Raw genomic sequence first — 23,334 nt, forward strand, 5'->3', positions numbered from 1 at the left:
GAACAGTTTGAGAAGCATCGTTCGTTCGTTCCGTCGGTCGACCGCTTAGGAGATGTCGGACTCCACGAACTTTTAATTAGCGCCTGGATGCGAAACGATGAGTAATGGAACGAAGCGGCGCAGCGTCGCCTCGACGTCCCGTCAACGTCTCTCTGTCCGCCGGCCGCGGATCCGTCGGTTGCCCCTAGAATCCTCGCTCTTCCCGCCCACCGCTCGATGCTTTGCGGCCTGGTCACACCGCACCGCAAAACTCCCCCTGAAAAAACGGCACAACCATCCATTGACACATGCGATGCGACGTGAAGATGAACAGCTGATCGGAGAGCGATCAGAGGATTCTATTTCGATGTTCCTCGACATAATCTGTGGAGTGCCGAGCCCCTCGGGACTCGGGAGGACTCGGGAGCTGGGGCAGGCAAAGGGACGTGGAACCCTTTACGGCTGACAAGCGCTCCGGCGCGGACTTCCCGATAGAGAGAGAGACTCAAGTTCGAGCAGGTGGTCGGAGCCGAAGTCTTGTCAGAAGGAATTTACCGGGTCCCCAGCGGCCAATGAGCGGGAAATGGAGAGAGTGAAGAAGGAAATGTTTGCTTCGCTCGGAGCGAGCACTGTTAGTATCACAGTAGAGCAGAGAACGCTGGTCGTCCAACGACTTTCCCAATAGAAGCATCATTAGTAGCGCTATTCTTCGACTGATAACGCTCACACACTGCCAAAACAGAGTCGGACTCTCAACGTACCCCTTCGCCAAGCCCGTTGTTCACCCCATCCACGGGCGAGGTACCTGACTTCGAGTCACCGGAGTTGAAGGGAGGAGGGACGACAGCGCTTCCAATTATCGACTCATCGATTCTGCGTTTGGCTAATTTACATCGCACCGAACACCGAATATATCGGTCGGTAGCGGAAAGTCAGGCGGCGGAGCAACATAGGTGGATAGAACGCCACACACAGAGTTTTTCCCGTTTTTTCTGAGGGGCGGACAGGAGGAAAGGGTTCTCCGTGAAGAGCTCCCGACGGCGACCACCGCTCCTACGGGGCACCGTTCCAGCGTACGCACCAGGAGCTCGGACCCGCTCAGTCGCGATCTCCTCCAAAACTTCGTCCCTGTCTCGACAGTTTCCCGAAAATCCAGAGGAACGCCTAAACTTCCCCGAAAATCCTGAGGAACGCCGAAACTTCCCCGAAGATCCAAACGAACGCCGAAAGTTTCGAAGGGAGCGAACGGATGCTCGAACTGAAATCGCTTTCAATTACCTCTCGCTCAGAGATCAGTCATCGGGCTGTCTCATGCGTCAAGCAGGAAAACTTTCGACGGCAATCCTTAGACACCGGCTCCAGCTCAGCGAGCACGCACACCCGAGGAGGACATCGGAAATAGACTCTCCAGACAAACGCTTTATTCGGTCCACATACATTCAACAGGGAGCATTGTGTGTTCACGCAGTGTTCGATCTACGGACGTGGAGCGGTCCTTATCCGAGAACTCGAACGGAAGTCATCGAGCATGCTGAAACTTGCGCCCCGAGTCGAGTTTCGCAATCGATCTCCTTCAAAGTCTAACAGAAATCCAAGCGAACGATTCCCACGGCGTTGAGCGTGACGGACTAATTGTCTGCCACGCTTTGGCACGTTTTGTTACGATAGTTGTAGGTTCGCTTTGCTCGCTCTAATCCCCTCCAATCTCTTTTCGACTCGCTCTCTTGGGGTTAGCTGCCTGCGTACGCTACGGTTCGGACCATCGACCAGTTTAGTTCGTCCCATAGCTTCCGTAGAACTCCTCCTACTCCAATGGCGCATGTCCGCTAAAAGCAACAAGTAATTGGAAGAGCTCGAACAAATTAGATCCCCGGCCGAGCCGGTCGTCCAGGTTCGCGGATCTGCGTCTGATGAATAAACTGTGCGAGGAGCGTGCGTTTAAATCTCAGCTGACTGTTGAGCTTCTTCGGAAATCGTCTCGACAAGCCGTGCGTATCGAGTCGATTCACCCCCCGGGAACCCGGGCCGACTCGGACCGGAATGCCACCGTTGCGATCAAAGCCTCGAGAAAGCGGATGGACGTCACGCGTCTCCCCGCATCGGATCGAGGTACACGTTTTACTGAAATTTTCTCCGAGAGGAATTTATTTTTTGTTCTCCGGCTTGAGGAGTCGAACTTTCATGATACACCCGGGGGGCGCCCTTGCTCGTGTTCCGAATGTATTAGAATACGCTCTCCCACATGATGTCTTCGAGCTCATGAGACGGAAAAGGCTCCCAACGAAGGCGCAGGCACCGCCATATGACTACAGTTGCCATGGAATGTCTCCTCAGTAATTCTAAGGTGTAGAATAATTCCGCGGATCCGAGTTGTCGGCCTTTTCGTCGAGCTGGATGCTCTCAAGATGCTCTCGTGGGACGGAGCTCGGACCCTCTCATGCTACCGATCATTCGTCAGAGCCGAGGATACAGCGTTACCTTCAAGCATACATGTAGGTGTTTCCGCTCGACAACACTCAGAAAGTATCTTTCCCGCAGTGTCTTTCACGTCTGCGTTCGTCTCCCGGGTCCGATCTCGAATGAGTCATTCATTTTGAGTCATCCAGCTGATGGGCATCGCCGTCTATCCTAGGGCTTACGTCATGGGTTCGAGGCTTCTAGAGAGACTCTGAAGCCGTAAGCTATAAGAGAGCCATCGACATTCTCTCAGACCAGAGCCTATGTGCGCTGACGCTTATCGGAGGCGGGTTCTTTCGGAGGAGAATCAAGCGAGACCGCTACAACTTGTTCTGGAAACGTGAGAATGTGCGACGAACGTAGGATACTGTGCCGGTGCCAGCGACCGAGCTTCGATCAGAGATTGTCCCTCTGGTCGCCGCCGATCGACCGAAGCATGGGACTGCCCCACACCACGTCTGTGCTCGGATGGTTCGACAATCAAATGAATCGACTTCAAGAGGATCTACACAGCCTCCGTTTCTTCGGAATTCCACAAGTCGCCAGAGTTGCCTTCGATCCCGAAAGACGATCCCGTCTATTTGATGCTCTTTTCGACGAGGACACAAGCTCGAACCTGCGACCCCAATTTAGTCTAAACACCGCAGAGAATCGAGTCGAGTGTCAACTTAGCACCGGTTGCGGGGATTTCTTCAGACCGGAGGACATCGAAGTGAACATCAAGGGTCGAGACGTAGAATTCAAAGCGCGTCGAGAGGAAAACTCCGACGACCGCAACAGCTATTCAGTCCGAGAAGTACGCCGGCTGTTCACTGTCCCGGAAACAGCGGACATTGAAGGGCTGCAGGCAGAGATCGGTCCCAACGGGAAAGTTGTCCTCACCGCACCGCTGATAAAGCCCGCTATCGAAAACAAACCGCAGCAGGGTCCTATTCCTATAAAAATCAACAGAGCCTGACCACGACTCGGCGTATACAGCACACCCGTCGCCTGCGGTCAGGATCAGGTCCCAATGTGCTATAGCATTCAGCAACATTCAGTTTCCCGCTCCCTGTTCATATATGAATAAACCGAAGACGCTTCCAAGAGTCATTCGTGTCGATAATGATATTGAGTTTAAGGAAATTTATCATTTATGCTTCTCTTCAACGCTCAACGATGATGTCATGCGATTTCCTTCTGAGTGAGAGAGAAGAGCTCCCTGAAAATTCAGTTCCGGAACAAAAAAATCCTGAGCCTGGATTCCTGTAAGGGGCAAAACTATAATCTTCGGAGCACCTTAGTTTCTAGGCATTTTGGAACACCAATGTGAGATGATAAACGATCCATGCATCTATATACGGTCAGCAAGTCTATGAACATCCATAACTCTGCACTCCCTCATGTGTCACAGGATTTCCGATATAGCCCCCGACAAACCCCCCCGTTTCGGGAAGCCAATCGCGCTGGTCCCTCTTCAGAGAAATCGACGCGAAAATGCGGGGAAAGCGGGATCGAGGAGCTGTCTCTTTTCGTTATTACTCATGATCGTGTTATTTTCCTGTTCGTCAGTGCTTTGGTTTGGGTTGCTCCCTGTATCGTAGAGCCCTTCCGCGTGAAAGATCGAGCTCAGGAAACGATGGCGCGCCCAATCAGGATTCAAAGAATTCCCGTAGCTTGTGGGCTCGATCGGGCTCATTCCGTCCCTTTGGAGAGTACAGAAATCCCCTAACCATACCCAGATAGCTGATTCGCGCGGCAGCGCTCTCGAAACTCTCACGATACGGCATCAGATGGATACGAGATGGCACTCTCCGGATAATGCCCAGAGGATCCAGAGAATCACCGCCAGCAACTCCGACGCCACCGCCCCTCGGCGCAATCTCCCCTTTGATAACCGGAATCATTCCTTAAACGACGGAACCCGAGCGGTCACATCTCGGAAATCTGCAGTGTTCGGAATCAGCTGTCACCCACTGAAGTGAGCGGTGTGAGTCTTCTTTTAAACGCCTCCCGAATCTCTATTTTCTGCGGAGTTTATAGATTCAGTGAGTCCTCCTGTGAGAGTTGCTCCCGCACAGGTATGCCGAGATGACCTCCGGGACGATAAGTGGAGACTCTCCCGATCATCCCCAATGTGACTTCCGGCGCAATGCGCGAAACACACCAAACCCTCGAGCTTGATCTCATCCCGAATTACTCATAAGAAGGAGATTATTGTTTGAGAACAGCGGACCTAGAACCACTCCGATAAGGCGAGAGGTTCAGTGTAGCACTTGAGCGGGTCACTCCCGCACGGGAGTCCTGGCGATCGTTCGATCTCTTCTCGAGTGAGGATGACTCCTTCTGTTTTCTCCCCACGACCGGAACGCGGATTCCCCCCGCGGATTGTCTCGATGCCTCTCTTTGGAGTATCACCCCGATTGTCTAGCGATGCATGGAGACATGAGATTCTAAAATCTCATTTTATGCAAGCAGATGTCGATAACTGGGAAACTTGCTGTCGTCACCGGAGGGGCTTCCGGAATCGGGAGAGCGGTTTGTCAGGCCCTCGCTCGCAACGGCTTCAGATGCGTTGTCGCAGACTTGAACCTGGAAGATGCCAAGAAGACGAGCGACATTCTGGAAAAGAGTAGGTTCAAGGAGTCGACGAACGGACGGGCGATTCGTGGATGGCACAGGATACTAACTCTCTGATCATCGGAAACCTCCAGCTGCCGATGGAAAACATTCGGCTGTCGAAGTTGATGTCTCGAACGGGAGCTCGGTTGCTTCGCTATTCGCAAAGGTCAAAGAATTCCATTCGATGCCAGCGAATGTTGTCGTCAATTGTGCCGGAATAACCCGAGATGGGTTCCTGCTGGACATGTCTGAAACTCAATTCGATCAGGTCGTGAATGTGAATCTGAAGGCAAGTCTGAAGTGGCTCTTCTGTGGGGGTTTCCCTTTAGCAGCTAGGATTTATCTTCGCGGAGTTTTCTCTATTCTGCGAGTCCCTTCCTGACCGTGAGAGACTTTCCAGGGAACGTTCCTGATCACAAAACATGGTGCTCAGGAAATGATCGCGGCCCAGATCCCCGGTTCGATCGTGACCATTTCCTCGGTGATCGGTATGGAGATTAATGTTGACTTGTCGTGGGTCGTCTTCGCCCTCCAATCGGGCCATAAAGACTTTCAGATTCGGAGTCTCCAAGACGATCTGATAGATTTTTGATTTCGTCAGGCAAAACCGGCAATATCGGTCAGACGAACTACGCCGCTTCCAAAGCGGGCGTGGTCGGATTTACAAAATCGGCTGCTCAAGAACTGGCGAAATTCAATATACGGTAGGTTTACTCAGGCATTGAAGATCGAGGGAGGGGGAGAGTGCTTCTAGAGCGGGACCTAATGTTTCAGGTGTAATTCCGTCCTTCCTGGCTTCATTGACACGCCGATGATAGCGACGGTGCCCGAAAAAGTCATGTCGAAGGTAGAAGGCAGCATACCCTTGAGGCGCAGAGGTACTCCGGATGAGGTGGCTGAGGTCAGTAGAATATGTACCGATCGCCATGAGCGATTTCTCCCCGGGGGTTTGCTATGTTTCCGTCGCAGTAATGGGGACAGGATCGGGAACTTTCTTTCGAACGATTCCAGGTCGTGCACTTCTTGGCGTCGGAGAACAGTTCTTACATGACTGGAAGCATCATCGAGGTCACAGGAGGACTCTTCATGTAATGCTTTACCGACGCGCGCAGTGAATCGTTCTGAACAGTTTTGTAATAAACTCTATCGAATTAGAACATTTTGGCTTTCAATTAGCGCCAATTTTTATCGATGTTTCCGCCGGTCTTCTGGAGACGAGATTCATCCGAATACTTCTCTTGGAATCGATTCGGGAAATGCATTCGATAAACTCGACGGAGAGAATCGGATCCGATGGAAGAGAGGCGTCTCCGTGAGGGTGCCCGCTCCCCTTTTTTCTAATAACAAGGAGAACCTCATCAAGGGAAACATGAGTCAAAATGTCATTGCAAAGGTCGGGACTTTTTCGGGGGAGAGGGAGAATCTGGTTTCACTTGTTTCACGAATTGAACATCCATGTGCTTACGTTGCGGCTCTCGCGAGGTCATTGCGACCCGGAGGATGGAGGATTCTTTCCATGTGTTTTTATCTTCCCTCAGTTCCAAACCCGCTTTGGGTGGCTCGTTGTGAGAATCCAGGTGCTATAGCAGCGAAGCTCGGAACGGAGTCCAGAGTATTATTTCGGGCCACGCTCAAAACTGTTTGGATCGAAGGGTGCTAATTCAGCTGTTACCCGCTTATCGCCATCGAACAGCCTCAGCTGTCATCTGCAGGCGGCACAAACGCTTCTTGTTTTTCTACTTGATCACGTAGAGTTGTTTTGCTCTCAACCGCGAATTATTAACTCCGCGTTCCAGCGAAAGCACCGTCTCTCCCGTGATCGGTGATATCCTCCGATCCTGGTCGATAATTAGGAAATCCGCTTGCGGACCACTGAGAATCCCGACCGACAGAAACGCGCCCGAGCGGGCATTCTCTGTGGATGATGAATCCTTGGAATCTCCTCGTCGCTCCTGTGGCTAATCGATGCATAAATGACCTGTAAGCGACCACGCTGTTATACTGGCCGGGATGTGCCCTAGCCTCCACGAGCCACCGGATTAATAATAATTATGTTATAAATATATATTAAATCGTGAAGTAATACAGGGATCTCCTCATCGAGGTGACATGAATGCCATCGATATCCAAGAAGGCATTCGCTTTATTGCCCGCTCGGATCGGAAGAATTTGATTGCGACAGACCAAGAATCGGAATAGATCCACCGGCGCGATCGCTTAGGCTCCAGTCGTACTTCTCGGTCAGACAAACCCTTTCCGGAGTGCGTCAGTGGGTTCGATTCATGTCTCGCGGCTCCGCATCAATGAGTGAGCAAGCTCCTGCGATAAGTCGCTTACGGAGCTAACTAAGTGATGCTAATCATCCGAACCGAGTGTCATCACATACGAGAGCCTAAGCAAATGCAATCGCCATTCTGAGTATTTGGCGCAAGAAATTCTGACTTTGGAATGTTTCTTCCTCTCATTACCTCCACTTCACTTTGGAGAATGAAGTCAAATCTTGCGATCGGGGAATGGGAGCTCTGCGGAGGTTTGAGGAGAGCAGAACTCGAGAATTTAATTTCGAGAATTAGATCCCTCGTAACCGTGCGACACTTCGGACTCGAAATTCCCCGAGTCGAGGGCTCTCGTCGATTCAGGTCTGTAGCGAAACTCGATTCTCTTTCGCCCACGTCTGCAAAGCTTTCAAAATAGGCTCGGCGTGCGGTTTGTTGCTTTTACGCAAGATTTGCCAAACAACCGACAGGGATTCTTTGGGCTCGTGGCCCGCTATGACCTTTTGAAGCGTGCCGAGAGCAGCGCCCTGTTTGCCCTCCCAGTATTCGGGGTTTGGGTCGATGGAGTCCAGCTGCTCGAACGCTTTGAGTGACGTCATGAACTGTCCCATCCGGTAGCAATCGTTCGCTATGAGTTGCAAGAGACTGAAAGATTCGGCGGAGTCTTGCAGCCGCTCGTACATCTCCCAGGCCTGGAGGGGTTTCTTGTTCATGATGTAGCATCTCACCAGCCAGCTCTGGTAGACGTAGTCGGCTTTGATTTTTTCGTTCTGGACGAGGAGAAATAGATCCTCTGCCTCCTTGTAGGCGCCGGTGGCCGCTTTCGCCTGAGCGTAGTTGAAGTTGAACGTGTCGTCGTTGTAGAAGTAACTCTTGATAGAGTTCAGGTACAACAAGACGTCATCGAATTGTTTCAGGAGAAAAAAACACGAAGCCATGCACTGTCTGCCGGGAATGGTATCGCATTCGGTCGCGGATCCGCCGACCAGTTGGAAGTACTGCTGAGCCACTTTGAGATGCTCCCGCTGCAGAAGATAGGCGCCTTGTTCCTGACCGACCGCTGCGTTGACGACCGCCTTCAGGATGTATTCGTGCGGGACGCTCGGCTCGAGGTCCTTGATCAGCGCGTGGGCGCTTTGAATGTCGTCCTGCTTCAGGTAGTAGATGACGAGGTTGAGCCGTGCTTCGGGGATAATATCTATCAGTGGCGGAAACACCTGAAGTGCGCCCTCGCCGCTCCTGAAAACCACCATATTGTGTCGGATCAGATCCTTGGCGTAGGAGAAAGAAGGCGAGGCCAACTCCTGCAGATGGCCCAGTTCGGCTTCAGCCGCTTTGCCGTTGTACAGACGGAAGTGATTGCAAGCCTTGAGGTTGATGGCTGTCGCCGAGTCGGGATGGTGTTGCAGGTAGACGGCCAAGACCTCCTGCGACACGTCGTAGTAGTCGAGCTTATAGTAACAGAGTGCCACGTAAACGTTCAGCGCGAGGAATTCCCGGTTGTCGAGAAGAATTCGCTTGTATACATCGATCGCTTCCTGGTAATGACTTCGCAAGTAGTGAATCGACGCCAAGGAAAGCTGGTCCTGGAGAATATCCTGTAGCTGCTGATGGTGTGTCATGAGTTTCTGCTCGTCCCCGAACTTGTGTGCCAGATGAAAGAGTATACGATTCTGCAAATCACCGCTTACGCCTTTGCCAACCGACTTCTCGGCCTCCTTGTAGAGGCCTAGATAGAATTGACAGCAAGCCAAGTAGGTCCAACATTCTTTCGGTGCGTTTTTACGCTTCAGGATCTTGTGATATTCCTCGGAGGCTTGCTTGTAGTTGCCCAGGTGAAATGCGCAATATGCGACCCACAGATCGGATTCAAGTGTGCTCTTACCGGATGAGCGTTGAAACTCCAGGTAAGCGTGAGCCCCGCTGAAATCTCGTCGAGCGAGGAATTCCTCGAGTGATGGCACTTTCCCGTCGGCCGCGAGGGCTATCGACGAGCCGCCCGCGTGCGTCACTGCAAGATCCGGTTTCGTGCGGGAGAGAAGCATTTCGAGTTCGCGTTTCCGTTGCGCGATCGAGGTGACGATTTTCGGTTTTTCTTCTAGTGCTGTATGTGTCCTCCGCGGCTCGGAGCGGGATCGGGCACCGAGGAACAGAGCCCGGGTCTCTATGACAACGCTGAGACGCTGCGATGGATAAAGAAAATTGCCGGGTGCGCTCCACGTCGTCCAGGCTGTTGTTGTGTGAACTTGACGCCGAGAATGTCGCCGTCGTTTCCCGGCACTCCGAGGAATTCGTGTAGTGAAGGCAAGCAGCTGCAGCTTGATTACGAACCTGCCGGCACCATTAAGTTAGTCTCGAGACTCGCGTTGCCCAGGACAACTCGTCCGATACAAAACCAGAAACAGGCCAACAATAACACAACGGCATGGATCCGAACTTATCAGTCGGGAGCTTTATCGCTTCTCGCGCACTGTGGCTCAGGAGCGATCGGGCTGACCCACGAAAAGATGCTGCCCGCCGAAAATCGAGCTTCTTCGGATGCTTGTACTCTTTATGTATAACACGGCAGCAGATTTGTGTCCACAAACGCACAGCGCAGTCCTTCGGTGGGATCCGCAAAAAATTCTGAAGCTCCGAATCAACCTCTCATGTCATAATGTGAGGTCTGAGAAATCAGTTCCCAACGAGGGGATTGAGCGCTACAGCAGAGTCTGGCATCAATCAGGTACGGACTGACGGCGAAGCATTCATGGCCGAGCGAGGTACCTTAACGTGCCTCAACGATCACGAATTAGACCGCGATACTATGGACGAGTGCCTCGAGCACTATTCCTCACGGTGAGAGAAGACATCGGAAGAACACCATCGGGCGACTCGTGAGAACCTACTCGTACCTTTCGGAGACGCGGTACAAAGTAGGCGGTATAAATGAGGACCCATTCTCATTCAGGATTGCCTGCTCAGTCAGTCATTCTTGCGGTTCGAGGTTCCTCTGCGTAATTCCTAAGGCCAATTGCTCTCATCGTTCGATGCAGCGCGAAATTCCGGATGAATGGATCCCAAAATGAAAATGTGCTGCTCCGAATCATTCCGAGGAAATGGATAGATCCTCCCCGCGTCACTGACGACTCATGATGATTGCACCACATCGTTGGAATTCATTCTCATTCCGTACAATTTTTGAACAAGAATCTGTCAGGGGTTCCCAATCATTGATGGGATGGGTATTCCTGGGTGGGCATGGCTGCCGCTAGACCCGGCTCAAAAAATCGAGCGAGGCGGGAAGAGACTTCGAGCTTTTTTCCGCGGAAAAAATTTGGAGGGAGCAGCCGCGTCCCTCTCAGTCAGGAGAAAAGCGCCGACGAGGTTTGGAAGACAACAGATGTAGTAGAGGGACGAACGATCAGCGAGCGAAGCTCCTAACGACAGCGGGGAACCGAAGCACAAGACATGGCCCGCTCTGCGAGGAGGACTCATACCACTGCTCGCTGTCATCCGCACTAAATCACGCTCATCCACAGCGTGGGTAAAACAAGGAGAGGCAAAGAAAAAAAACAACTGGTGATGACATTCAATGTTTTCTCGGAAAGTCTTCCACAGGGCAGGGGACATCATGGGGAATGGGACAGAGCTCGTCAATACTTCAGGAGGATCCGAGGACGATGCAGTCGAGGCCGTCGTTGCCGTCATCGTTGCAATAGCAGCGGCGTGCTTGCAGTCTTTCATCCGTTCCTTGCCAGTCGCTCACGGGAAAACACATGTTTTCAATGCGGGTGTTCGACCGATGATAGCGCGCTCCTGGATCTAACCCCAACCACCGACGGACTGAACGCCGACAGACAACGCGTTTTTAAGCGTCAGCGTAGTCGAAGCCACCCGCCTTCGATTTTAAAGGAAACGGTCCGACTGAGGTGTAAGGGGAGAGGTGGCACACCGCTCCTATGAGGAAACAGCCGGCTCAACGGGATATATCGAATGTCGATCGAGGAGATTAGAATACGATGCGTGTACCTATCGACAAAGCGCATTTTCGAGATCCCTTGTCAGGATTCTTGAGCTATTCCCGAGCCGATCGTCAGCAGAACATATGTACATGACCACAGATCGCGGAGATCTCGATCATCCTAGGGGACCGTGCGACCTCGACTTCCGACGGCTGTAATCGACCGGCTCTGAGTATCGTGATTGATCCCCGAGCGGCTCATATTTATTCCACCTCAATGAGACACTCGATTCACTCCACCTCTGGTCTACTTCCCTCAGTTTACAGACACTTCGATCCTCGAAGTCACTCACAATACGAATGGAACAGTCGAGATAAGCGCGTGACTGTTACCTCTGTCTGCTACCGTCCAACGATCGAGTGGGCTTTCCGGAAATGATGCGCGGCGGGCCGCGGGATGCGTACGAGAATAGACGGCGTAAATATAGTGTTTTGACCATGGGAGTCAGGCGCCGTGGAACCCAAACCCGCAGTCTCTAAGCCTCCCCGAAATATCTGTCGTTTCCGGCGCTGCTCGCTATATCAAAGCTGCCCTCGTTCTCCCTTCTCCGGTATCTTGGTCGGTTTTCGATGCGTCGGCATCGCTCACAGATTGCATCCATCTTCGCTCCGGACTGCTCGCCTTCGTCGGCGGGTCCGTCCCTTCCGCCACTCGATCCCTCGAGGTCCTCCATGGCGTCCTTATTCCACCGCCATCATCGCGTAAGGGTTGGTCCTTTTGGGCGCTGCGAATTGCCAAGAGCGATGATGGAGATTAGAAATGATCGACCTCGATGTCATGGAGCTCTTGAACATGGTTCGGAAATCATTTGAGCTTCTCATTTCCGCTTGAATGTATCGTACCCTCCGACTATTGAGCTCAATGCGCCTTCGCGTCGACCAAAGTCTACCGACGATGTAGGTGTCGATACCCACCCCAGAGACCCAGAACATATTTTAGGTCGCGAATTCAGCGTCGCCGGCGAGGATGGCATGGTTCTGGGTCCACCATAATTGCAGCTCTGAAGTCATGGTGAATTTCTTCCCCTCTCCGTCTCAGCTTCCCGAGTAGAATCACCCGTTGCAGCGGCAAATCGATGAAGCGCAAGGGGTAGCTCTGGCTTCGAAGCGTTGCCCTCCGATTCGCACCATCACATGCGCGCTGTCCCACGGTCTGCTCCAAATTGGGCTAAGCCCTATGGTCTCCAGTCTCGGGCGAATGTCGTAAGGGATTTTCAGGGATCTGGGAGCTATATCGGAATCAGAGACGAGAGCCATCAGGATTCGAAACCGACCCTCGGCACCACAGGCTGATGTAGGGCCGGAGTTGCGGATCTCTCCGCGACTTTCTCTCGTCTGACCAGCGGCGGAAAGTGCTGCGGTGTTTTTCGAGACTTGTTAGCGGCACGACTGAGTCATCCACGGCGGGTCGTGAAGCCCCCACTTAGAACGATGCCTACAAGATGAATTTCAGAATCACGAGCAACCGTGGAAACCCACGAGACATTCTCGCGTGTGGAATCCTCAGAATCGTTCTCGGAATCTCAGCGCTTGTCGCTGCTGAACCACGATAGTTTGACGGCCGTCGTTTCATTCCTTTCATGAATGCTTCGGATCTCTTGGATGCCTCCATCGGATGATACGTGAGGAGCATGATGGAGCGATGGTCTTGACCGGAAGCTACGTAGGTATACGAGCGGAAAGGCAGCGGAGAATTTCCGCGAGTTCTGAGAATGCACCATTCTAATGATATCCCGATTTCGGTACAGACGGCAGCGGCAACATCGCTGCAATGCGCGCTCACCACGCCGCGTAATTCGGTGTTCAGGGGCTGAATCAGCTTCGCAGCGGCGATGCGCCGAAGCTGACGCCGTGTTGATTGTGGTGGCAGCGGATCAGTCTTGATGATGCGCTTCGAGATGCGCGAATGTTTGCTCCAGACTTCCGCCTTGCCTCATTTTCGTACACACCACCATCACCGCGATCGGAAGTCATAGGAGAGTCTCGCAAGTATGGCATAGATCTGAAGGTCTGAAATAATCTTACGGGGGGAGGGTGGGACAGTGTAGCGCGCCCATTGAGACTACCGGATATATGGACCAATCGCTTTCTCAGGCCGGGACTCGTATCCCCGTTTTGTTGAGCTCACGTTTTTCGCTTTATCGAATCATGCTGATCCCTTCCTTATCTTGTTATGGGGGGATTCCCCCTCAGAAAAGAGCACGCAAACTGTGTGAAAGCGTGACAATACAATCAGTCCGCTGCTCGAAGGGAAGGGTGAAATCCGTGATAAACATATAATGGATTGTGTTCCCCGTGCTGCTCGGCAGATCCAAATATCTTCAGGAACCCTGTCGAATACCTAAGGTTCTACAGGCGACCCGATCAGTTCGGCCGGTCAGAATGACCCATTCATTCGGACCAGAATGGTTCGGTCCCGATGCGTCCCTAATGAGTGGACTATCTGTATTTCAGTGGGACAAAACTGCTCCAATCTCGACCGCATGAGAATCATTCATACGTGGTATATATGTATGAACGCGAACTCGTGATATTGAGGTTCGAGCCTCTTCAAAAAAGCAGGAGGAGACGGTGCGGAGCCGCGGCTAGATGATTGATGGTTGGAGCAGTTCGACTTCGTCGGTGGAAACTTGAATCTTCCCCATGGACTGATTCAGAAAGCAAGGTTTGAGATAAGATCGACCGCCGATCGAGATCGAACATTCTACATTGGGAGTCTTACGGGAAGCTTTTTGGAGGCCCGTACGCTACCCCCTTCCGCCTCAGCGGCTCATTCTCGGGAATGCACTCCCGAGAAGCCAGATGCGCTGAGGTCAACAGCCTCGTTGGGCTATCACGCTAGAGGACCAGGTGCGGTGGAAATCGATGAGACTTTCGAGCGGTCTTTTTCTTGAGACCGTTGAACTCATCCCTGTGGGAGGAGCCCTCCGTCTAATGTCTAACAATTAGAGCCACCGGACAGCGGCGATTCCCATCTCGATAATACGATAGCTAGAGGTCCGCGTTCGCTGTACGGCAGGAGATTCGGAACCAATGAAAAGCTTGGCTCGTCGGAGTCTCTCCGCCTTCTTTTGGCAAGCTTGTCGCAAGTCGTGACCTCGCTCGCGGAATTTCGGCGTTCATCACTCTTGAGATTTCGCCTCCCGTCGATAAGGAATGAGTTCCCTCCAACTCCGACGGCCTAAATCGGGGTGGCGAACTCCGCGCAAGGGCGCGGGACAACCGCAGAAAGTATATTTGGGGATCCGAAGTCCTTCGGATTCAAAGTCTCATCTCCCGCACGGGTCTTAGCAACGAGTGGTTTGTCTACAGAAAAGCGCAAACGTGCTTCCGCGGCCGTGCGGCCGATCCAGACGCTCGCGAAAGTGACCGAGAGCGATTCAGGCGAAGATATTAGACAGAGGCGGGAAATTCGAATTTTAGCGCCGGGAGAGTCGGTCCTCTCTGCGTCAAGCCGCATCGAAAAATTGTGGCTCCAACCGTGTCTCTCTCCGACAAGGCAGGCGTTCCATTTGAATTTCTTGAAGTTTTCGCCGAATTATCCAGTTGCTGGTGTACACAACGACTAATCGGACTCGACAGCCCATCTGTTGGCGACATGGAAGTCGGGATTCGAATGGGCGGCCAGTACGCCGCGTTTTGGGTCGTAGATCGCATTTGCAAATATTTCGTTGATCGAGATTACGATAAAAGGTTAGAAGAACTTATGAGAGATTACATGTGAACTCGGACGTTCCTTGAAGAGACTCTTGACCAACGCAAGGAAGACCGGCGGGTGGGAATGTGTCGTGACAGGTCCGTCCTGACAGAACGGCGCGCGCGTCATGTGAGCCATCCTGAGCCGGCACTTTCGTACCGAGCTCGCCTGTGGAACGCGTATTAAAGTTTCCCGCTGAGCGACGACCTGATGCATTCGCGACTTCCCCTTCACCAGTGAATCTGCACAGTATGGAGAGTGACTCTTCGATATAATCATTGAATCGAAAGCGTAGAATTCGTGACCGAAGCAGTGCGTGAGACCCGACGAAACGAGATGGGATCCGTACCCTTTCGCGTATCGCGCTGGTGAATCAACTCGACGATACCCGACGTGACGTAAACAGCGCATGGTCCCACGCAGCGATGCATTGTGTGTTGTGTGAGCTCGATCTCTCTCCGTAGTGAGCCCGTCAGGTCAGAGCTGTGATCGGAGGAAATACGAGCCGCTATCGAGAAGTTTGGTTGCAGAGGTCTAAATTCTGGTCGGCGGGGTTATTCGCAAGATGATTTCCTCCTGAGAATTCCAACCTAACTCATTGACATCGACAGGAAGCACAATGTGCAAGAATTGAAGTTTCCCAAATTCCTTCGCGAACATATTCCACCATGTCCTCAAGTCCGCATTCACACCCTGGACGGATGAAGAATCGCCGACCCCTGGACAATTTCTCAGAATGTTTTCCCTCCACAGATACCAAATTTGGCGGAGTGAGTTCGAAATACTGATGCTTATCATATTTTTGTGGTCTGCCTGGTTCCGCACCGTCCCTTGGGTGTTCTTGGCCCTGACGTTGCTGACTTGGCTCGCATCGGTTCCGAACGAGGGCCATCAAATTCTCTTCCGTGGCAGAGTTCAACTCATAATACCTCTAGTGACGAAAGCGGTGAGTAGGCTATGATTTACACTGAAGAAGTCAGGCGACCTGGGTCACCTGATCATCGCCAAGATTCGAGACTGATCGGGACTTCTATTTTGTTTCCAGTTCAAAAACACTCTAAGACACTACCGCAACTTGAGAGACGGAGCACCCGGCGCATCCGAGAGCGCTTCGTTGATTGAGCGCATCGTATTCTCGGTGTTTCTGCTTTTCGCGGCTATTCGTGAGAAAACGAATGTTCGTGGTCATGTGGTTTCTTTCGTGGCGAGCATGCGGAGCTTCTGGAGAGACACGATCGAGAATTACCGCAACATGGAGCCGGAGGTAAGCTCTGATTCATGAAGCTGAATAGAGCCCGTGGACTCAAGAAGACACTCACAGATGAAATTTGGAATTTTAGTTCTGGTTCATGTAAGAACTCCATAGAGATACCCTCAAGCTTGATGGGACTCCGGTGGAAGCAGACGTTTGGAAAAGATCCCGAGTCATTCGGATTACAGAACATGCAAGACAGCGTTTTCAAAGATTCTCGCTCGGAGCGGGAAACGCGCAGGTCGAATGCCGATTCTGTCATTATCCCTCTCGAACAGCTCGAGACGTCTTTTGACTGACTCGATCGTCCTTCCGAGAAATCAATCGGGACGATTGGAGATTATTCGGGAATCGCCTCCCTCGCACTTATTCGGAGATTATTTTGCAGACGCCACATCAGAGCTTCGTTTCGACTCAGAAGAGCGTTTCGTTCGAAGCTTCCCCGACCGTGTACACTTTTTCACCTCCGCAGATGTCGTCAACGCCAAATAATAATTTCCCAGCGCCGAGCAACGGATCCACACCACAGGCCACCTCGGTCGGCCGCCGAGTATCTCTGCGGAGACAAGCGAAGACAAACCACACTGCGGTGAAAACCACTTGAGGAATGAACTTCAGAAGGCTGTAAGATCTCAATTCGAATGCCTCTGGGACGCCGATGTCAGGGGTTCATTCGCTCGCTCGCCCACATTCATCTCACCACATTCATTAATCATCTTAGGCAGATAGAGCGTTGACCTCCTGAGTAGTTGAGCCAGATAATTTTGAACGGACAGCTTATCCTTTTTCTCGCGACTCGATTCGCTACGGAATTCTTTGAAGGCGAGTGGCCAAAACTGCAGCATTAGTCGCGGAGTTGAGGATTTTTTTGAGTTGTCGGGCCATCTTCTGGGAGAAAGTTCCTCGATGCGATATCTTGGTAGGCATCTCAGCACTTGACTTCTCTCTGCTATGAGCCACATACCTAGAAAACTCAACACTCCATGTTGATCCATTCCGACGAGCAGTTATGTTTTTCCTCGTGAGGGTAGTCCGAGTTTTGAGTCGTGTACAGAAAGCCCGAGTCAGAATGAGAACGATTGCACGTGTGCTCGGTAGATGAAGCTGGGTCTTCGCGGAGCGGATCGGTCATTGTTTTTTTGCGAGTCCCGCGACGTACCCCTCCTAAATTGGATGGAAGTGTCCCATATATGCCTGTACATGGAAATGTGAATACTTACATAAGAGAATAAATGTTAAGTTACGGAATTTATGAGGAATGGTAATTTGTCCGGAAAAGGGCTCATATTCGGGCGTGCATGAAGAATCCCTCGGAAATCAAGACAAGAAAATAGAGAAGTGAGCGCGTGCCTCGGCGGAGGCTTATAAGCTCCCAAAGACGCTCGTTTCCTCGTCGTGGAAGCTCGTTTTTATTCCTCGTGAGTATCGAATAAATAATCGTGAAGTTTTCGCACCCTCTAGACGGAGTCTGAAAACCTGTCTTGAGACGACAATTCAATATGTACACAATTGCCTCCGCCCTGCACGAGATTTTCAACTCTCTTGGAAATCTTCGTCGCTGAACATCCAGTTTTCGAAAGCCCGTGGGGTTTGTCTGCGGATAGAAAAATAAGAAGAACGTATCAGCGTGAAATCCTACGCAGGGGCTCGACTTCGCGGGAGCTTCCTTTACCTAACAGCATCCGAGACCGAATCTCGATTGATTTATTTATTTACCGACATGATCGGAAATACCTAAAATCTGCTTTGGAGTCCATTTCGGGCGCTGTCCATCCTTCACGCGATTTCACGAAGCTGACGCCGTACTTGGCGGCGCTGCGGCTGTCTTCCGATCCCGTCGGGATCTCATTGCTGATCATTGTTCGGAAGTCATCGGCGGACTTCTTGAAGTTATTTTTAGCGCCGATCACGAACGGCAAGGGAGCCAGCTGAAGAAGATAATTGTTTGGGTGAGTTTCTTCTCACTTCGCCCTCGGCTTTGACTATCTCAGTCCCTAGAATATTCATCTATCGGGGGAGGAGACTCAAGCCGGCTGTAGGAAGTCCACGGCCCAGAATTGGAAGTTCTGCGTCTTAATCGCCCGGGAACGAATGGTCGAGCTTCGAGCAGTGCCCCTTACGCAAAGCACGCATTGCCGCAACGAGGCCACCACCGTAGTCGCAAGGAGTTAGATGCCGTTGTTTCATTCGGGTACATTCAGTCCGTCGAGAGCAATGGTGCTCTTTCGCTGCCTTTCAAGAATCCGCATTAAGAAAGTATCGGCCGTAGTGCCAGTGTCGAGCTCGGAGTCGATCCTTTTCCCCGTCGAAGGCTATCAGGGCGTCAGAAGCCGCCGCCGCCGAGGAGTCGCGCCGCACGGAATCCGTCTCTCTGGTGTGGTGTGTCACCCATCGGTCAGACACCGGATGCGACTAGCTATCGTGTACACTCCCGCTCACCGAAAATACATATTCTCGCAACCGCATCCTTCTCTCGGGACGAAGGGCATTCGGTGCCCGATTTCGGCTTGGGTGCGCGGAGAAGTCACTCGCACTACTCGGACGCGCGAAATCACTAGGAGCCTCCCGTCCTCCGGCGGCGAACTCATGATTCATGATCAATGAACCGGAGAGCTTGCCGGTGAGTCGTGATCATAGTGAAACCTGTCTGATAAGACCACTGACCAATGGGACCATCTGAGGTAAGCCTGAGTAATGAGACTACACATTGAAGGGACCGATTCGATTCCTTCCGATGTTAGACGACCTCTTCAATGGCACCGCCTGAGTTATCGGACCGCTCTTCTAGTGCACCGCGGCTGGTCCTATCGCATAGGTTTCACTGTATTATGATCAGCGAGAAGCTGTATGGTATGGCGATAGAATCCGATAGAGCCGATATGCAATACGATGGAGTCGATATAGAAATTCGGAATTCTTTCTACCCCTTCCGTGCCCAAGCAAGCCTGACCATTGATTGTACCGAGATTCCTCCTCATTATTGTCAGTCGGCGGATGAATGATTATGATGGAGGGGTGTCGGATCATTGCAGACTCGACGGGGATTCATCCGTGGCTGCTTCCTCACATCAGCAACCCCGTCTCTGCGTCAGAGTCTAGTGGCTCTCGGAAATTCCCGCGGAAGCTCCGCTGGGCGTATACGCGGAAATCCAAGACATCCGCTCGATTCCCCACCGGGTGTCGGTCTAGCCACGTGATAGAGTAAACAGCGGCTGGCGAAATCAATGAGCGCTCGGGGTAGCAGAAATGGGTTTGCGGATTGAGGGCGAGGAGAAGTTGGAATGCTCATCGCAATTCGACGTCTGAGCTCCTCACTTTCCTCTCTGACACATTTGTCTCGCAGAGCCAGGCCCAGAAGGAACATCGGCTCGTTGTCGGCAGTGAAACCGAGGAATCTTGGTGAGCGGCAAGCCTCGGTGGGATCTCTGGTCGGTGTTGCTGCTGCCGTGAATCCGAGCCGCAACTCTCGGAGATGTTTTAGCGCAATTCAAATAACTGAAATTGGATCTCGGTACGCGAAGAAAACTTCTAGCCTGCCCCTCGTCTTGCGTCACCTAAAGCACAGCCAGATAGGATTCATCTGTTCGAATCACAGCACAATGGAGCCGATCGTAGCGGAGTACTTCGCCGATGTGGAGAGACTCAACATCCTCGAGGTGACGAGTGGTGCGCACCCGATCGTCGACGCTGCTTTCGAGAAGCTGCTCGACACTATCTCCTCAGCGCACGATGGACGTCTGAAGGAATTCTCGGAGTGGATCCGCAAGGTTATCGATTACAATGTACCTCAGGGTAAGCGGAACCGACTCGTTGCTGTCATGCTCGCATACCAGAGTTTGGAGAAGGGTGAGATCACGGCGGAGAAACTAGAAAAAGCCGCCGTCCTAGGCTGGTGCGTGGAACTGCTCCAGGCATTTTTCCTGATCTGCGACGATATCATGGACAACAGTGTCACTCGGCGCGGTCGCAAGTGCTGGTACTTGGTCGACGGGGTCAACATGATGGCTATAAACGACGCGATTCTATGCGAGAGTGCCATATACCATCTCCTGAAATCGTATTTCCGATCTCACCCCAACTATATCGACATGATGGAGCTGTTCCACGAAGTGTCTCTACAGACCGCATCTGGACAGTGTCTCGACATGCTCTCCGAGCGAAAAGGAGGAAGCTTCAGCGAAGAAACGTACGACTCGATCGTTGTGTACAAAACGGCGTATTACTCGTTCTCGTTGCCCATACGTCTCGGCATGTACTTGGCGGGCATCTCGGACGAGAAGAGTCACCTCAAAACCGAATCCTTAGCGCTTCGGATCGGACACATTTTCCAAGTGCAGGACGACTACCTGGATTGCTTCGGCGATCCTGAAGTCATCGGCAAGGTTGGCACCGATATCACCGACGCCAAATGTTCCTGGTTGGTGGTGAAAGCACTTCAAGTTGCCACTCCGCCGGAGAAAAGCCGCCTGCTGAGCTTCTACGGGAAGGGAAGTCCTGGGGGACCGGAAGAGGTCGAAGTCAAGAAGATCTACGATCATCTCAGTATGGAGAAAATCTTCCGGGAATTTGAAGAGCAAGCTTTCCAGCAGATCAGGGATGAGATCGAGAAACTCGATCATGCCGATACTCCCTTGAGATCGGATATTTTTAAATTATTGGTTAACAAAATTTATCGCAGAAACAAGTAATACGATGATGCCATAGTGCGAAGGCACGCTTCACACAAACCTCGCTTAAGCCTTCTTAAAATGGAATTTATCTTCACAAGGGGCCTGTGTGCCGTCGTTGATATTTCGAGCGTTTTTTCAACACCAGCGACGATCGAATCGTTAGATAGAAGAACCCTCACACTCATTGTTGTCGTTCTTTCGTGTGGCTATGTCAATAAACTTCCCAGTTGTCTGAGACCACCGAAGTTCGATCTTGTCCCTGTTTGGCATTTTTCATTTGGAGCTCTATCGAGCCGGAGTCTCATTGAAGAACTCTGCCGAAGGCAACACTCTCGCGGATGCTCCCTCCGCTTCCTCCTCAGCCGCTGAACCCGCGCTCCTGACGGAAGAGGAAGTTTTCGAAGGAAAACTGACCTGCTTGTCGAAATGCGACGTGACTCCTCCTTGGTAGTATATATCGACTTTCGGTAGACCGATGGCTTCGTATATGGGTTGGTCAAGCACAGGGAATCCGTAGCTGCACAATGCTAGCCCCGTGATCAGATGCACCGCCGTTAGAATACTGGGGGCCATACCGAGCTGCAAGGCAAAAATCGATTTCAGCTCGACTTCTAATCTGAGGTGTGAATTTCTTCTGTCTCGTCCAGAGTAGAGCCTCTTCAATGAAAAACAATGCACCCAATTTCCCCTGTCCTTATTCATGCCGCTGTCTTCACGAGAAGCCATCGGGAAATGAAAGGATCGACATTCTGTGAAACGAGGTCATCACGCTGTCCATCGCAGGGGTGAAAAGATCCCAAATCTGCGCGACACACGCGGAAATGAAAGAACATACAGGCGGGAATCAGTGAACGAACACATGCGCGTGCGTTGAGATTATTCGGTGGATCTATGATTCCTATGATTGCATTGTGGAACCGCTGCCGCCGTCCCACTAGAGGGTGTATGAGTCGGTTTCGGGTTGACTCCATCCAGTATCAATCGAACTCGCTGGCGACGCGACCCGGGAAACGCGGAACATGTCCGAGGAGCGCATCGTTCTCTCAACGTTGAGGAGAAAAACGAGCTCTCCCGGCCCAGGTCACATAAGCGTGGTTAAGTGATAGAGGCCAACTCTTGCTCTCTTCTGGTCCGTTCAGTCCAGCTTACCGACGGAGCACCGACGAAGGGCTTGGACAGCCAGGTGTGACTTGGGAGAAGACATTAAGTCCCAGCGAAGCGCCACGGCTCGATCGATACGATGCATTCTGAGAAAATACGATCGATTCCGGTACCGTGCCGCTCGGAAAAAGTGCAACTCTCTGACCTCTTTCGAGTGCAAGCTCAAGCAATGCACGCTTCGAGGTAATCTGTAGCTGGCCGTGAACCTAAAAGTGGCCGATAGGAGCCGAAGGTTGACGCTTTCGAGAATAAGGGAGCAGAAGACATCGTGTGATTGCACCCGTTCTGAGGTTATGATGTTCGGAGCGGAGAAACTCCTTCGTCCTCCGGAGTCGGCGGCCGCGGCTCCCCGTGGAAGAATTCAAGAAGGAAAGTTGCCTCTGGACAGGATTTCATGTCTGATCGGTTCTACCTCCGAGAGTCGCAGAGTCGCCTCATGGCCCCCTCTGATTCGGAGCTATGCTTCATCCATGATATTACATTTCCAAACGAAAAAAGGGATCGGGCATCATGGCGCCTTCCGGAGCCATTAGGATCCTTTCTCGCTTTGGGTACGGATTTCGGTATCGAGAAAAAAATCCGAATCGGGAGCTGATGAAGTCTGATGGTAATCCGGGGAACGCTCCTTCCATGGATAGACCAGAAGACCACCCACTTTCAGGGCAGCGATTTCTCTGCGAGGTTCGCAGAAATCGAAAACCCTTTTGCGACGAGCTTCCGACGATACGAAATCGAAGTCCCGGGCTCAAGCCATCAACAAGCATATATCCCTATACACCGCCCGAGAGCTGCTCTCCCTTGTCATGGCTTAATATTGACCGCTTGGCGAACCACTCTTCGACCGGTTGAGTTTTCAGGTGGGGTCAGAGTCCAGGCTCATGCTCTCAGTCGGGGACTGATAGCAAAACGGAGCTACGACTACGATCCGTCGCAATTACAGACCTCCCGAAAAAATGAGACCGCGCCCGCAGCAGCTCGAATTACTGGATATTTTCGAACCTTCAATGCCGAGCGAGAGAATTCCGAATCTAAGGAGGATCCCTAAGGGTGATCGATGTGGTCGAGTCTAGCTGTGCTAAGTGTAGTCCCTAAGAGAGAATTCTGGAACATACCTTGGTGTGCAACGAAGTCGTTTTCGGTTTCACGCGTGCGTTTCTCTCTCAGCGATCAGCGATGGTCTTATAATGGCAATGCTCGTATTGCCTCCTTGCCCGCGACTGTTTCTTCCTCCATCGACC

At 52.0% G+C, this 23,334-nt stretch overlaps 6 protein-coding genes across 6 annotated transcripts; 4 read left to right on the forward strand and 2 right to left on the reverse strand.

The window, feature by feature from the left end:
• Positions 1 to 2,682: 2,682 nt before the first annotated feature.
• Positions 2,683 to 3,527, forward strand: LOC100903582 (uncharacterized). Its single transcript, XM_003737692.2, has one exon. The coding sequence runs from the start codon at positions 2,783 to 2,785 to the stop codon at positions 3,392 to 3,394; it is 612 nt and encodes a 203-aa protein (XP_003737740.1). The 5' UTR covers positions 2,683 to 2,782; the 3' UTR covers positions 3,395 to 3,527.
• Positions 3,528 to 4,357: 830 nt separating this feature from the next.
• On the forward strand, positions 4,358 to 6,183 carry LOC100903726 (estradiol 17-beta-dehydrogenase 8). Its single transcript, XM_018640254.1, has 7 exons — positions 4,358 to 4,405; positions 4,894 to 5,047; positions 5,130 to 5,326; positions 5,438 to 5,525; positions 5,639 to 5,741; positions 5,812 to 5,938; positions 6,049 to 6,183. The coding sequence occupies exons 2-7, from the start codon at positions 4,894 to 4,896 to the stop codon at positions 6,127 to 6,129; spliced, it is 750 nt and encodes a 249-aa protein (XP_018495770.1). The 5' UTR covers positions 4,358 to 4,405; the 3' UTR covers positions 6,130 to 6,183.
• Positions 6,184 to 7,672: 1,489 nt separating this feature from the next.
• Ttc26 (tetratricopeptide repeat domain 26) lies at positions 7,673 to 9,442 on the reverse strand. The gene has a single exon (XM_003737793.2). It carries the CDS (start codon positions 9,356 to 9,358, stop codon positions 7,673 to 7,675), a length of 1,686 nt encoding a protein of 561 aa, XP_003737841.1. The 5' UTR covers positions 9,359 to 9,442.
• A 5,357-nt stretch (positions 9,443 to 14,799) lies between these two features.
• Positions 14,800 to 17,009, forward strand: LOC100903865 (uncharacterized). The gene is made up of 4 exons (XM_003737694.1): positions 14,800 to 15,009; positions 15,767 to 15,959; positions 16,059 to 16,277; positions 16,654 to 17,009. The coding sequence occupies exons 1-4, from the start codon at positions 14,915 to 14,917 to the stop codon at positions 16,867 to 16,869; spliced, it is 723 nt and encodes a 240-aa protein (XP_003737742.1). The 5' UTR covers positions 14,800 to 14,914; the 3' UTR covers positions 16,870 to 17,009.
• A 618-nt stretch (positions 17,010 to 17,627) lies between these two features.
• Positions 17,628 to 23,313, reverse strand: LOC100904158 (uncharacterized). Its single transcript, XM_003737696.1, has 4 exons — positions 23,209 to 23,313; positions 21,350 to 21,514; positions 18,000 to 18,193; positions 17,628 to 17,859 (listed from the first exon to the last, which is right to left on the reverse strand). The coding sequence occupies exons 2-4, from the start codon at positions 21,506 to 21,508 to the stop codon at positions 17,799 to 17,801; spliced, it is 414 nt and encodes a 137-aa protein (XP_003737744.1). The 5' UTR covers positions 21,509 to 21,514; positions 23,209 to 23,313; the 3' UTR covers positions 17,628 to 17,798.
• On the forward strand, positions 19,479 to 21,156 carry LOC100904013 (farnesyl pyrophosphate synthase). Its single transcript, XM_003737695.2, has one exon. It carries the CDS (start codon positions 19,547 to 19,549, stop codon positions 20,951 to 20,953), a length of 1,407 nt encoding a protein of 468 aa, XP_003737743.1. The 5' UTR covers positions 19,479 to 19,546; the 3' UTR covers positions 20,954 to 21,156.
• Positions 23,314 to 23,334: the final 21 nt, after the last annotated feature.

Source organism: Galendromus occidentalis, unplaced genomic scaffold (genome assembly GCF_000255335.2).
Source record: "Galendromus occidentalis unplaced genomic scaffold, Mocc_1.1 scf7180000075612, whole genome shotgun sequence".
Lineage (NCBI taxonomy): Eukaryota > Metazoa > Arthropoda > Arachnida > Mesostigmata > Phytoseiidae > Galendromus > Galendromus occidentalis.

Excerpts from the sequence above, each read along its gene's own strand:
- LOC100903582 (XM_003737692.2), top strand. The coding sequence starts at position 2,783 with ATGTGCGACGAACGTAGGATACTGTGCCGGTGCCAGCGACCGAGCTTC.
- LOC100903726 (XM_018640254.1), top strand. The coding sequence starts at position 4,894 with ATGTCGATAACTGGGAAACTTGCTGTCGTCACCGGAGGGGCTTCCGGA. Across the intron at positions 5,048-5,129 it reads GAGCGACATTCTGGAAAAGA|CTGCCGATGGAAAACATTCG; the intron begins GTAGGTTCAAGG and ends GGAAACCTCCAG. Across the intron at positions 5,742-5,811 it reads CTGGCGAAATTCAATATACG|GTGTAATTCCGTCCTTCCTG; the intron begins GTAGGTTTACTC and ends CTAATGTTTCAG.
- Ttc26 (XM_003737793.2), bottom strand. The coding sequence starts at position 9,358 with ATGCTTCTCTCCCGCACGAAACCGGATCTTGCAGTGACGCACGCGGGC.
- LOC100903865 (XM_003737694.1), top strand. The coding sequence starts at position 14,915 with ATGGAAGTCGGGATTCGAATGGGCGGCCAGTACGCCGCGTTTTGGGTC. Across the intron at positions 15,960-16,058 it reads TACCTCTAGTGACGAAAGCG|TTCAAAAACACTCTAAGACA; the intron begins GTGAGTAGGCTA and ends TTTTGTTTCCAG. Across the intron at positions 16,278-16,653 it reads ACCGCAACATGGAGCCGGAG|ACGCCACATCAGAGCTTCGT; the intron begins GTAAGCTCTGAT and ends ATTATTTTGCAG.
- LOC100904013 (XM_003737695.2), top strand. The coding sequence starts at position 19,547 with ATGCTCATCGCAATTCGACGTCTGAGCTCCTCACTTTCCTCTCTGACA.
- LOC100904158 (XM_003737696.1), bottom strand. The coding sequence starts at position 21,508 with ATGGCCCCCAGTATTCTAACGGCGGTGCATCTGATCACGGGGCTAGCA. Across the intron at positions 18,194-21,349 it reads CGTCGCATTTCGACAAGCAG|CTGGCTCCCTTGCCGTTCGT; the intron begins GTCAGTTTTCCT and ends TATCTTCTTCAG. Across the intron at positions 17,860-17,999 it reads GACTCCAAAGCAGATTTTAG|ACAAACCCCACGGGCTTTCG; the intron begins GTATTTCCGATC and ends TTCTATCCGCAG.